The 14886-nt window shown below is 48.3% G+C and overlaps 1 protein-coding gene across 1 annotated transcript in view; it reads left to right on the plus strand.

Moving 5' to 3' along the window:
- The first annotated feature begins 245 nt into the window (after positions 1-245).
- adamts9 (ADAM metallopeptidase with thrombospondin type 1 motif, 9) overlaps positions 246-14886 on the plus strand; it is a 47499-nt gene continuing 32858 nt past the window's right edge. Inside the window, exons 1-9 of the mRNA XM_030729584.1 lie at positions 246-415; positions 724-1127; positions 7825-7987; positions 11780-12117; positions 12747-12830; positions 12912-13036; positions 13219-13259; positions 13365-13470; positions 14558-14704. Of these exons, the coding sequence (XP_030585444.1) occupies positions 319-415; positions 724-1127; positions 7825-7987; positions 11780-12117; positions 12747-12830; positions 12912-13036; positions 13219-13259; positions 13365-13470; positions 14558-14704 (1505 nt within the window). The 5' untranslated portion in view covers positions 246-318. The remainder of the gene's footprint in view (positions 416-723; positions 1128-7824; positions 7988-11779; positions 12118-12746; positions 12831-12911; positions 13037-13218; positions 13260-13364; positions 13471-14557; positions 14705-14886) is intronic.

Consider the following 14886-nt stretch of genomic DNA (forward strand, 5'->3'; position numbering starts at 1 on the left):
ACCCAACTAATAATATTATATTAGACTGATCCCGCCCCTAGCCGGGGAGAGAGCTGGTTCACGGGCAAGCGGAGCTCATCGCAGTTGACTGTTGGAGCAGCCCACTCCTCTCTGCAGTATGCATGTTTGTCAGGGAATCCGCGACGCGCTCACGTCCCAGCAGTGTACTTCATCGGCCAGAGACCATCAACTCAAGAGTCAAGGATAATAAAATTGGATGTGGCAGGCGGACCGGAGGCGGAAAGCCCGGAGTTACCGCAGGAATACAGTACAACTAAGGGAATACAGGCTGCCTCTCTCCTCTGAACGTGGACAATCATGCATGTGCTCTTCTGGGGCTTGGGGTTCCTACTATTCCCTGATTTCTTGAATGTAGTCGCATCAACGGGGAGATTGCTTTTGAATTCAAGCACAGGTAAAGTATTTTGTTGCGACAACCCCCCGCAATTTTCTTTTCCTCTCATGCAACTCTTTTCTAACACTGGAGGCAGAGAATGAATGAGTTTTGAAATCAGTCAAGCGAATGACTTGGAGCGTTTAGATGCCCGAAGTTCACTGACTACCATTTTCTGCCATTATTGTAAAGCAACAGATTTTTCAAGAAAGAAAACTTTGATAGATTAATAACCCTCAAAACACCGTCACCCATTGTTTTATAAGTAACCGGACTCTTTTTCTGAGCAATTATAACTGCACTGATATGCTTCTGCCTTTATTTCACAGTCAAAGAGGAGATCGGCGCTTATGAGATTGTAACACCGGTGCGAGTGAATGAAGCCGGTGACAAGTTTCCAACCAGTGTGCACTTCAAGAGGAAAAGGCGAAGTTTGGATGAGGGCACCGGCAATACCACGGATCACTGGGCCTCGCCAAATATCCACTACAGGATATCTGCTTTCGGGCAAAACTATCACCTCAACCTGACGCTGGATTCGGGATTCATAGCACCTCTCTACACTGTGACAATACTTGGAGTAGCCCGAGGAGATAACGTAACGGATTTTGCAGCAGATGAGGAGGGAGAGGAGGAGGAGGAGGAGGACACGGAGTTAAGGCACTGCTTTTACAAAGGACATGTAAACGCACATGCAGAGCACGCCGCAGTCATCAGTCTGTGCTCCGGACTGGTGAGTTAATACGCGTCGTGCGCGTGATGATTTTAATGATTGCTTTCCTTTTGCACCATGGGTGTTTACGTCCTTATAACAGACTTAAGCTGTCTCACTGCTAACTTTAAAAAATTTCGGTCTTTTAGCGCGCAACTTACTTTTAGTGTCAAAAATGCAGCCAATTAAACATATAGCAACTATGCACAATGGCACATCGACCTTGCAGGGCATAAAAAGTAGCATACATGTTTTTGGAGACATTTCAGTGAAGCTGTAGCTGCTTCAACAGCAAAAAAAAAAAATAATAATAATAACTTTGAGAATTGTTCAAGAATGTTGCAGGTTCGTCTTGTGGGGTGCATCCAGAAACTAAATAACTGATGAGTAACAGAGAACCTCTGTTGTGTCTTGCAAGGAGCCCAAATCGGATGCCTGCACTCAAATTTAATGAATACTCCACATTCGTGTTCTCTTTCTGGTCCACCGGTAGTCGGTGACGTCTTTACGCACGCGAGTTCAGCGGGAGTACGGGTGGTACTGACGTCATGAGGAGTTGGTCCAGCTCCCAGGCTTCCTAAAGCGGGAGCAAAAGTACACTCAGTGAGTTTATCCGTAAGAACCACAGCGTGGTGACAGATAAGAGTAATGGGTCTGCTCTTTTTTCCCCAAATGACAAATCAAACATAAAATGCTTTGAATCCTCTGCTCTGCAGGGAGCTTTGGGGAGTTGAGCTGACATTTATCGAGCATATATTATTATTTATCCAAAGCCTCCATTGTAAAACAGGCAGTGCTGCTTTTCATTGAAGTTTGGTCCTGTACATTCTAAATAACTTATTGTAGTGAGATTCTCTTTTGTTTTGCCAGCTCCCCAGGTCAATCAAAGTGCAGGCCCTTGCATAGTAATAGAAAAACAAGTATCTAAGGAAATGTAAGCAGGAAAAAAAGCATCAAATATTTGTACACACAGCCAAATCATTTATTTTTTCTAATAATTTTTTTTGCCATTGATTATCTGGGATTATAAACCTGTGCCAAGCATAGATTTTACCAAACTTTCTCAGCTTCCATGATGGTTCTCCACACGTGTGCTTAAGCTGTGCATAAACTGTCATGACCGGGGAGGAAACGGACGAGGAAGGACAAACATGCAGGACTCCGGAGATGGGCATAACTAAAGGCGTTTATTAATGTAGGGAAAAACAATACAAAAACCGTTCAGAAGGGAGACGAAGGGGAACCACAGGGAGCACAGGAACACACGGGCACACAACATCAACGACGCGACAACAGGCATAGAAAACGCAGGACTTAAATACACAGAAGGGCTGATGAGGGAAGAGGAAACAGGTGGGAACACAGGTGACACTGATAACTAAGACGAGACCAGAGGGAAGCAAAACTGAATACAACAGACGGGCTGGATGAATATCAAAATAAAACAGGAAGTATGACAAGGGAACAGAGACGCAAACCTGACAGAATACAGAGAGACACGAGGGACTAGAAATAACTGAGGGCAACTCTAACAGATAAAACAACCTGAGAAAACGGAAACCATACCAAGAAAACATAAAACACTGGGCCACCGGCCCAGGACATGACAGTACCCCCCCCTCAAAGGCCGGCTCCTGACGGCCAAAACAAGAAAACAAACCCAGACCAGGGCGGGAGGCGGGGGACCAGGAAGGAGGGCCCGAAACAAAAAAACAAAAACCAGGCAGGGAGCAACAAGGAAGAAGGCCCAGGGACAAAACCAAAACACAGGGGACAAAACAAAAAACAACAAGGCAGGCCAAAAACAGTACAAAGTGCAGGGGAGTCCATGGGAAAACCAAAACAAAACACAGGAATCCAAAAACAGGTCAGAAGAGTTCAGGGGAAGGCCCAAAACAGAAAACATAGTTCAGGAGGCCGCAGAGGCCAAGGGGCCACAAAGCAAAATCCCAACGAGGGAGGCCAACCGCGCTCCCAGCGGCGGCGGCGACGACGAGGAGGAGTCACTGGAGGCCGACCGCGCTCCCAGCGGCGGCGGCGACGAGGAAGAGTCACTGGAGGCCGACCGCGCACCCAGCGGCGGCGGCGACGAGGAAGAGTCACTGGAGGCCGACCGCGCTCCCAGCGGCGGCGGCGACGAGGAAGAGTCACTGGAGGCCGACCGCGCTCCCAGCGGCGGCGGCGACGAGGAAGAGTCACTGGAGGCCGACCGCGCTCCCGGCGGCGGCGGCGGCGACGAGGAAGAGTCACTGGAGGCCGACCGCGCTCCCGGCGGCGGCGGCGGCGGCGGCGGCGACGAGGAAGAGTCACTGGAGGCCGACCGCGGGGCATGCGGCGGCGGCGACGGGGAGCAGACACTGGAGGCCGACCGCGGGGCATGCGGCGGCGGAGAAGGGCGACCCCGGGCTCTGGTGGGGAACCCTCGGGTGACGTGGAGCGCTCGGACTGAGCGGGACCCCCTGGCTCGGAGTGCTCGGACTGAGCGGGACCCCCTGGCTCGGACTGAGCGGAGACCCCCATCGGCTCGGACTGAGCGGGACCCTCTGGCGCGGAGCGCTCGGACTGAGCGGAGACCCCCATCGGCTCGGACTGAGCGGGACCCCCTGGCTCGGACTGAGCGGAGACCCCCATCGGCTCGGACTGAGCGGGACCCTCTGGCGCGGAGCGCTCGGACTGAGCGGAGACCCCCATCGGCTCGGACTGAGCGGGACCCTCTGGCGCGGAGCGCTCGGACTGAGCGGAGACCCCCATCGGCTCGGACTGAGCGGAGACCCCCATCGGCTCGGACTGAGCGGGACCCTCTGGCGCGGAGCGCTCGGACTGAGCGGAGACCCCCATCGGCTCGGACTGAGCGGGACCCTCTGGCGCGGAGCGCTCGGACTGAGCGGAGACCCCCATCGGCTCGGACTGAGCGGAACCCTCTGAGGACTCTGGCGGCGCGGACTGAGCAGGACTCTCCGGATGCTCGAACACAGGATGCGCAGGCTGGGGCTGCTTTGCAAGGCATAGTGCGGGTGAGTCTGATGGTGAGGATGATGGCGACATGGGAGTTAACTGGGACTCTGACTCAGAGGCCAGAGACTCAACAGCAGTCGACGGGAGAGACCGGGGCTGAGACAAAGAAGCTGAGTGCGTGGGAGCTGACCCTGGGGAAGCTGAGTGCGTGGGAGCTGACCCTGGGGAAGCTGAGTGCGTGGGAGCTGACCCTGGGGAAGCTGAGTGCGTGGGAGCTGACCCTGGGGAAGCTGAGTGCGTGGGAGCTGACCCTGGGAAGCTGAGTGCGTGGGAGCTGACCCTGGGGAAGCTGAGTGCGTGGGAGCTGACCCTGGGGAAGCTGAGTGCGTGGGAGCTGACCCTGGGGAAGCTGAGTGCGTGGGAGCTGACCCTGGGGAAGCTGAGTGCGTGGGAGCTGACCCTGGGGAAGCTGAGTGCGTGGGAGCTGACCCTGGGGAAGCTGAGTGCGTGGGAGCTGACCCTGGGGAAGCTGAGTGCGTGGGAGCTGACCCTGGGGAAGCTGAGTGCGTGGGAGCTGACCCTGGGGAAGCTGAGTGCGTGGGAGCTGACCCTGGGGAAGCTGAGTGCGTGGGAGCTGACCCTGGGGAAGCTGAGTGCGTGGAAGCAGGCCGGGAGACGACTGGCTGCGTGGAAGCAGGCCGGGAGACGACTGGCTGCGTGGAAGCAGGCCGGGAGACGACTGGCTGCGTGGAAGCAGGCCGGGAGACGACTGGCTGCGTGGAAGCAGGCCGGGAGACGACTGGCTGCGTGGAAGCAGGCCGGGAGACGACTGGCTGCGTGGAAGCAGGCCGGGAGACGACTGGCTGCGTGGAAGCAGGCCGGGAGACGACTGGCTGCGTGGAAGCAGGCCGGGAGACGACTGGCTGCGTGGAAGCAGGCCGGGAGACGACTGGCTGCGTGGAAGCAGGCCGGGAGACGACTGGCTGCGTGGAAGCAGGCCGGGAGACGACTGGCTGCGTGGAAGCAGGCCGGGAGACGACTGGCTGCGTGGAAGCAGGCCGGGAGACGACTGGCTGCGTGGAAGCAGGCCGGGAGACGGAAAGAGCAGACTGCGAGCTAGAGAGGGCAGACTGCGTGGGAGCAGGCTGCGAGCTAGAGAGGGCAGGAGCTGAGGGAACTGACTGAGAGGGCACTGAAACTGCTGACACTGGGGACCAAGGAAGAGCGACTGGAGCTAGAGCTGACTGAGGGCGAGGGAGAGCGACTGGAGCTAGAGCTGACTGAGGTCGAGGAAGAGCGACTGGAGCTAGAGCTGACTGAGGTCGAGGAAGAGCGACTGGAGCTAGAGCTGACTGAGGTCGAGGAAGAGCGACTGGAGCTAGAGCTGACTGAGGGCGAGGGAGAGCGACTGGAGCTAGAGCTGACTGAGGGCGAGGGAGAGCTGCTGGCTGCGTGGGAGCAGACTGAGGGAGAGCCGACTGCGTGGAGACTGACTGAGAGCTAGAGAGAGCCGACTGCGTGGAAACTGACTGAGAGCTAGGGAGAGCTGACTGCGTGGAAACTGACTGAGAGCTAGGGAGAGCTGACTGCGTGGAAACTGACTGAGAGCTAGGGAGAGCTGACTGCGTGGAAACTGACTGAGAGCTAGGGAGAGCTGACTGCGTGGAAACTGACTGAGAGCTAGGGAGAGCTGAGGCTGAGGGAGACCCTGCTGCTGCTGCTAACGCTGAAAACCGATGCGAAGGCTTGGACCTGGTTGCCCCCACCCGCGGAACAGGTACGGGTGCAGAGGTCAGCCCGTCCGTGGCTGCCCCCACCCGCGGAACAGGTACGGGTGCAGAGGTCAGCCCGTCCGTGGCTGCCCCCACCCGCGGAACAGGTACGGGTGCAGAGGTCAGCCCGTCCGTGGCTGCCCCCACCCGCGGAACAGGTACGGGTGCAGAGGTCAGCCCGTCCGCGGCTGCCCCCACCCGCGGAACAGGTACGGGTGCAGAGGTCAGCCCGTCCGCGGCTGCCCCCACCCGCGGAACAGGTACGGGTGCAGAGGTCAGCCCGTCCGCGGCTGCCCCCACCCGCGGAACAGGTACGGGTGCAGAGGTCAGCCCGTCCGCGGCTGCCCCCACCCGCGGAACAGGTACGGTTGCAGGGGGAGCTGGAGCCAAGGGAGCGGGAGCAGGGTGAGCAGAGGGAGCTGGAGCTAACTGTGGGGTCTGAGATTGCGACTGAGGAGGAGCTGGAGCTAACTGAGGGGTCTGAGACTGCGACTGAGGAGGAGCTGGAGCTACAGCTGACTGGGAACACTGCGACTGAGGAGGAGCTGGAGCTACAGCTGACTGGGAACACTGCGACTGAGGAGGAGCTGGCGCTACAGCTGAGGTCTGTGGCGCTGGCTGTGGATGAAGGGTGGTGATGACAAAGTCTTTCACGAGCCCATGCAGAGAGTCCAGCAGCCAAGGATGGTCACACACTAGCCCTTGCAGTTTGGCTGTGATAGCTTTCTGCTCAATCTCGCATGGGTCAGACAGCAGCTCAAAGACCAACGAGTCCACCCACCGAATGATGGTCTGCTTTGCCACCTCAGGGAGGGGAAAAGCAGCGGGGTCAGAGACGGTAGTTTGCGCATGACGCGGTGACAATATCCGCGGCGTTATACCGCTCGGGTCTGGGGGGGCCCCCCACCGATGCTGCCGGGAACTCCCCCTCCTCCGTGGCCGCCGCGACTGCAGTGGAAGGGGGAAGCCAGTGAGCGGAGCCGCAGATGAAGGACGCTGACGGGCACTGTTCTGAAATGCTGGGCCCCCCAGCGCCAGACGAGTGCCGTTGAAGTAGCCGGAGCTAGCCAGGTCTTTAGTATGGTCGCGTCGTTCTGTCATGACCGGGGAGGAAACGGACGAGGAAGGACAAACATGCAGGACTCCGGAGATGGGCATAACTAAAGGCGTTTATTAATGTAGGGAAAAACAATACAAAAACCGTTCAGAAGGGAGACGAAGGGGAACCACAGGGAGCACAGGAACACACGGGCACACAACATCAACGACGCGACAACAGGCATAGAAAACGCAGGACTTAAATACACAGAAGGGCTGATGAGGGAAGAGGAAACAGGTGGGAACACAGGTGACACTGATAACTAAGACGAGACCAGAGGGAAGCAAAACTGAATACAACAGACGGGCTGGATGAATATCAAAATAAAACAGGAAGTATGACAAGGGAACAGAGACGCAAACCTGACAGAATACAGAGAGACACGAGGGACTAGAAATAACTGAGGGCAACTCTAACAGATAAAACAACCTGAGAAAACGGAAACCATACCAAGAAAACATAAAACACTGGGCCACCGGCCCAGGACATGACATAAACCTTATCTGGAACATCGTAGACCTCCAAGTTTACCACTCATGCTAAACGTGCCATGTTAAACACATACAGTGCTTTTAGCACACTTGCCAAGTACATACAGTCTTTTAGTGTTTTCCTGATAGACATCACAGGTCTCACTATTAGACCTTTTCCTCCATTATAACATGCATGCAAATTCAGTTTTTTAACCATTGAAAGCTGTTCTGTCTTTGCTTTGCTTATTTTTACATTCTTACATAAAGTACAAACTGCAGTGCATTAGTGTGGTATGTGACCTGCACTGTCCTTAATACTAAAAGATTCGTGAGGTATAAACTGCTTGGTTTTATAAGCACTATATAGCAGAACATAGACAGATGTAGACTAACTGCTGTGTGTCTTTTCCATTCCCCAGCTTGGCACTTTCAGGTCTCCAGAAGGGGAATATTTTGTGGAGCCCCTTCACAGCTATCAAGGAGAACACTATGAAGAGGAACACACAAAACCTCATATTGTGTACAGGAAAAGTGCACCCAAGAAACAGACAACTGAGGAGACATCAGCTTGTGACACTTCAGGTATGGTACATTATATGATGAGTATGCATGTATGCCATTAAGACAGATAGGTCCTTTACAAATATAAACACACATTGGCAACACAAACCTTTGTTGATACATTTGCAAATAAAAGCACACACTGCACAGCTCTGTACGTAAAACCAGATCCAGACCTTGCCACTGAGGTGCTCTTTCTGACCAGTCAGCTGACCTAAATGTCTGCTTTAGTAAACCCTTACACAGTGACCACTTTCTATCAAAACAGCATACTTCTGCTGCTGAGGATGGACCTGCCGGTGTCTAAAAACAGTGTGTATTTGATTGGTTAATACACATCTAGGTGCTTTAGTGGGACATGGGACAGTGTGATTAGACAGTTTGCCATATGTGTGTCTGTATGTACACAGGACCTTTAAATTGGTTTGCACAGATGTAATCACCCTCCTCTAAAGTCTCCACTATCAGCTGTAACAGGAACCAATTATACAATAGTAAGTGAGCTTACTGAGCTATTACAGTAATTGTACCATGGTCCTGTAGGATGATATGCTGCTTATCTGGTTAATACAAACACAACTTTTGAATTAGGAGGAGGTGCCCCCTCTCCCTGCCACCTTCTCTTTTTTCCAGTTTAGTTTGGTTATTTTTTTTTTTTTCTTGGTTTTCTTTTTTTCTATAACCATACTGTTTTTGTGGAGTCAAGAGGTCTACATCCTCTCTGACTGCAAAGATGGGTGAAAATCTGCCCTCCTGTGCTCGTCTGGGAGTTGGAGCTGTATTGGCAAATGAATACTAGCTGGGAAGCTTTTATGGCACTTAGAGAGCAATGCAACTAGTTGTCAGTTTGAGTAATGCTCTGCTCCTTCTCTGGGCAGGGGGTTGTGCACATGATGGCGCACATGCACACATACACACACAAACACAAACACATACACGTTGTGAAACAGCGAGCAGAGGAGAAGGAGAGACACTTGCACGGGTGTAAATGACACCAAAACACATTCGTATGGGAGTACTGATTCTGAAATCCACAAGTCACAAGTTTGGTGACATGGGCTCACACGAAATATCCGAACGCTTCGCAAAAGAATCTCTCTCAGGCTGACTAAGATTTCAGTGTTAAGCTTAGGATCACACCTTTTTCATAACGAGTAATCCAAACCATACAGGAACATGTTAATGACTAACCTTGTGTTCCGGATGGGATCTCTGAGCCTTTCTTAGCTGACGTTTGATCTGTTTTTGGTGTCTTTTTACAGCCATATGAGGGTATTTGTCTCTGTCTATTTAGGATCCTCAACATTCACTTATACTGAGGAAAAATTTAACCATCATCTTTCATCTTCCCTGTGCTAATGTGTTTATATTAGCCTGACCATCGCTGTGTTGCTAGCCACTGCGCACCTCATTATATGTCAGCTAGTCCAACTTCACTAGCCCTCCAAATGTCACTGCTATTTAATCCACAGTGATAGACAGATGTAGGTGAGCTCATGAGCTGCAAGTTTTCATTTTCTAGAGATACTTAAATCAGAACAGGGTGCATCGTCTTTAGTCGGAAACTCGCAAGCTAACTTCCCGCTAATTTCTAACTTCACTAAACCATTTAAATCCTCTTTTTTTTTTTTTTTTTTTTTTTTTTTTTTTTTTTTTTATGAAAGCCTGGATGTTAAACTTTACTGTAAGACCTGGGAGAACAACCACACTGATTATTTTATTGGAGCTGGAAGAATATGGACTGTGTGTACCTCTCAGTGGTGCTTCACTGTTGGTTTGATTTTGATGTGTTTGGACCCAGAAATGGCTAATGACATCAGACTTAACAAGCAGATTGCTTTGGAGGCAGTCCCCATCCCACTCTGCACCCACCCAAAAGGAAATGGCAGTGTAAAAACCTCCATGAAATCTTAAAATCTGAAAGTGTAATTGATTAAATATTACAATATTTTTGACCAATCAATTGGTTCAGTTCTATTTATGAATGAAATAATAATTAAACATATTCTGGCATAAATAGGCTACAGTCAGAGATGTAATGCCAAGATAAAAAGAATAGAATGAAACTATCCTGGGTCAGATATCGTGTCATAGCCTGCACAGCGCAGTGCCCACAGCTGCAGCACAGTGATGAGGAAGTTTTCCAACTCTCACACAAGAAGAATCATTTGGAAGCTCACCCTCTTATCATCCCATCTCAGTTTACTGACTGAGCTTCCTGTTGACTCTTGTACTTCCTCTGCTCCTTTGATAAGAAAGTTGGTAGACCTACTTCCATGAAGATGTAGTGTAAATTTTTACATAGCAAAGTGATGCCAACTTGAAACAGTAAAACAATCAAAACAAAAAGCAATAAATATGGAAATCATTTATCTTTTATGTGCTGCAGATTGTCCTGAAGATGTTTGCTCTCACTCTATTTAAGTGATTGTTTATGTGTTTTTTCCTAGGCTGAAGTAACATAAATGAGACTAAAAGCTATTTTGGACAAGATTCATTGAAACTTGCACAAAGTGCTATTGAATCTGTGGACCATTCTTTTTTTGAACTGAGAATGGAGACTCAACACGCACATGAAAACAAACAATGTTCTTTTGACTTGATCAAAATCAGTAAAAAAAAAAGGGGGGGGGGGGGGGCTGAGAAAATGAGCAAGGACTAAATTTGATTTTAATATTTAGTCATTTAGTGTAAAAAATGCCAAACGGTTTCAAATTTCTTTGAGTGCTGCATTTCACCAGCATTGAGCTCGACCATAAAAATTAGTTTGCTGAAGGGGTGTTGGGAGGTGTGACCTTTAATTGTAGTTACCTGATTTTAATAAGAAACAGGAATTATAAGGTTACATGGATAGAGTGAATTGCATTGTGGGCTGCAACATGACTCTAAGTTTGTATTTGTTTACATTTTAAAACATTGGATGTGCTGACAAATACCACTAAATATCTGCTGTATATTTAGGAAATGCAAGTTTGCTGCATTAGGTACTGGAATGCTTTAGAACCATTTTTTGCATGAAGGTTATCCAGAGGTAGCCTTTAGTTCATCCAATGGGATATAGTAAAAAGAAGCTGTTACAAGCTAATCCAGTATACTTCATTTTTTAAAGAAAGATGTTCTTCTGAACACAGGGGAAGACTTTTAAGATGATTTTAAAAAAATACTTTCAGTTAAATATAAAAAAAAGATACATGAATTCTTTTTCTGTCTTATGGATATTCAAGTAGAGCAAAATGTTCTTTTGCCACCATTCATTAATCATCACACATAAATGGTGATGCATTGTTAATGTGCCAGTAAGGATGATCTGGGGGAAAAAAAAGACTCAGCAGTTTTTGTCTAAAGACATAAAATCTCCTCAGTGTTAAAAAAAAAAGAAAGCTGCCCAGTTGTTGGATTGTCCTCCTTTGATGTGTGCACAGCCACTTGTGTATTCTTTTTGTGGCTGGGTTCCAGGTTTACCTTGCCTGAACTCTTTGCCCTCTTTTCCTCCCTCTTCTGAAAGTGGAGGGAGAGAGAAAAAGGGAACTTCAGGCAGTGTTCATTTGTCAGCCCACTCTTTTCGGAACAATAAAAAAAAAAAAGAAAATGAACAAGCCAGTGTCTTATGTTAACAATATTCACTTCCAGACAGGCAACTCACCTCATGCGTCTCCATCATTTAAAAGTTAAACACTTCAGCTTAATGGCAAACACATCTTTTTGGCAAAGAATGATTTACTCCTTGTCTTATTTGAGCCTCTTATTTGTCTTCTCAGGCCAGCCTCCTCGTATATTTACATTTGCTCAATTTCTTCTGGCTTCTCTTTCTAGGACACAAACACAGACATAAGAGGCACAAGGTGAAGAGAAGGCCAGCAGCTGGGGTCACCACTGTGGCCAAAGCGGTCCCTGCAGTCAGCACTGGTATATTCGGTGACCTGGAGTCATTGAGTGCAGGCCTGGCCAGCAATGCTTTGCTCAGATCACAGCGTGGCAGTGCTAGCGCTAGACCGTCAAATGATAGCAGCGGTGACTCAGGACCTCACAGGAGATCAAAGCGCTTCCTCTCCTACCCGCGCTTTGTTGAAGTTATGCTGGTGGCCGATAGCAAAATGGTGGAGCATCACGGCAGCAACCTACAGCACTACATACTCACATTAATGTCTATAGTAAGTTCTGCTCTGTATGTTTATTTGGTGAGAAATGGAGGGTGTGAATATGCCGCTATTCATGCACACACATGGACAGAGTAGAGCATCTTTGCTCACACCGATGCACTAAATGTATACACATGTTCCACTTTGCTGTTTGTGCTGCAAGTCAGTCGGCCCTTGGAGGGGAGCTGAGGGAGGTAAAAGGGCACCCTAGGGCAGGGGCAAACAGCTTTTTCAAACGGTTAGGGGGAAGAAAGGGGAGCTTGAGGGAGAGTCTGACAGCTTTGATGAATGTTAAAAAAATAGGCTCAGGTATGTCACATAGGCCGCATACTCTTGGCGACTTCAAACACCAGTTTCCGCCTGCGCCTCGGGCCAACAGTCCTCAGGGGGAGGCAGAGATGACCTATATTCTGGTCTTGGCAAAGCCTGACTTCTCTACAGGAGCTCAGGCTGTTATCACGCTGATCCTCAATCAACCAAATTTACCGGCACTTGCTTGAAACTACAAGAAAGCAGGCCCATAGCACCGTTATCACTAAATATAAGGTGTCACATTCAAGCTGGCTCAACTTAATTTAAACATTCATTTTGTCTTTATTTTGATGTTTGCGGTCAGTTTTTGTTTTTTTGTTTTTTTCCAGGTGTCTTCCATATACAAGGACCCCAGCATTGGCAACCTGATTAACATTGTGATTGTAAAGTTAGTTATAATAAACAATGAGCTGGTAAGAATACTGAATTTTTTTCAACACCAGAGCATGGTGCATGTTCCTGTCATTTATTAGTCCTTTCTGTATGCTTCTCAGGATGGTCCAGTCATTTCATTTAATGCACAGACCACTTTAAAGAACTTCTGCATCTGGCAGCAGAGCCAGAACGTCTTGGATGATAACCACCACTCCCATCACGACACTGCCATCCTAATCACCAGGTGCAGGAGGAATTATAGAGATTTTAGTTTTCCCTTTAAATGGGATTTTAAGTCTTTTTAAAATCCAAATATTCCACAAAGCACATATGAAAAAAGAGAGCAATTGGTCAAAGGCTCAAATGTGATCCTGACAAATGCAGACTAACAATGACCGTGATCAATGATCTTTATATTCACCACAGGCAGGACATCTGTAGAGCGAGGGATAAGTGTGACACCTTAGGTAAGTGCAGATTTATTTTTTAACAGACTGATACAAAGGCAATAAGTATAGTAGAAATGTTCATTAAGTAAATAGGAAAACTGAATTGAGCTTCTTGTTACTCAGGACTTGCAGAGTTGGGGACAGTGTGTGATCCCTATAGGAGCTGCAGCATCAGCGAGGACAATGGACTCAGTACTGCATTCACCATTGCCCATGAACTTGGACATGTGTAAGTCCAGCAAGCGTCTACTGATTTTTTTTTCTTTTCTTTTCTCAAGTCATAAATACTGAGTTTTGTCTTCAGTTACACATTAGCAGAGCTTTGGAATGCTTTATACGTGCTTTACCAGCTGATACCAGAAATGTTGCATATCTGGATAAAAGAGCACACATGCATTTTTTTCTCTCAATATTTTATCATACTTTTGTGTGTCTTCTTATCCCACCTCCTAAAATGTATCCCTGCCTTTCATTTTGAGAGGAAAAACAGTTTGTAACCTGGATTCTCAGAATTGAATTTAAATCGCTTCTTGGTTTCCTTTGCCCTTCAGCAAACTCTCCACTGTCCAAAGTCCTGAGTACGCCTTCTGCTGTGGAGACCGTTACAGACCTTAACAGTCCTCACCGCAAACAAATGCTCTTTTTTGCCACTAAACAACAGTGGGATTACTGGGTTCCACGTTTATCCGCATCAGGCTGGGACAATGTACTCGATGACTGATTAGCGACAAAGCTCAGTGTTGTATGGTACCTGTCAAGTGGACAGCTTAGCAACAAGCAGCGTGATGCTGTACCTGTCCACCATCGACTTGGATCACATTTGTTTACCCTGCAGGAGCTTGAATGCTTCTCTTATTCTCTTCTCAGCTTTCATATAATTTAATATCTTGCTGGTTTTGATCCAGCCTCCCCACGGGCAGGCAATACAAATGCTATGCATTATTTTGTATAGCAACCTTGAATGAGTTTCCCAAAGCCAAAAAGACAGTTACAGTGGAAATATAGAATTGCGGTTTAGATTTAAAACATGTGGCTGAAGAAATGAAACACAGTCAAAAAAAAAAAGAAGAAACGCTTTAAAACATTAAACATATCAAAACTTTAAAGTCCTGGCAAAAAGCAACAACCAGGCTACGATGACAGTAAAATACATTTTTACTGTGATGTGAAGGCAATAGTTTTGCAGAGCTATGGAAGTGCAATTATTGGAGTTATTTGAAAAAGGATTAAAAAAAAAAGGAAAACTCAGAACTCCAAGCTTCTCTTCTTAACATCATTTTATGATACCTGAACATGTTTGTTCTCTTTTCTGCTAGGTTCAATATGCCTCACGATGACAGTAACAAGTGTAAGGAGGATGGAGTTAAGATTCAGCAACATGTGATGGCTCCCACACTTAATTACAACACAAACCCTTGGATGTGGTCCAAGTGTAGCAGGAAGTACATCACAGAGTTCCTTGAGTATGTCACACTGTATTTCTTCATCATTGTTCCAAACATGCATGGGGAATAGAAGTTGTAGAATGTATTAAAACTTAGCAAAAATGACCTAAACTCTTGCCATATATTCTTTAAAAACTGTACAGATTTCCAAACACACACACACACACAATGCAGTCTATGCAGTTGTAGCCACAGCACAA

This window comes from Archocentrus centrarchus, chromosome 5, assembly GCF_007364275.1.
Source record: "Archocentrus centrarchus isolate MPI-CPG fArcCen1 chromosome 5, fArcCen1, whole genome shotgun sequence".
Taxonomy (NCBI): Eukaryota; Metazoa; Chordata; class Actinopteri; order Cichliformes; family Cichlidae; genus Archocentrus; species Archocentrus centrarchus.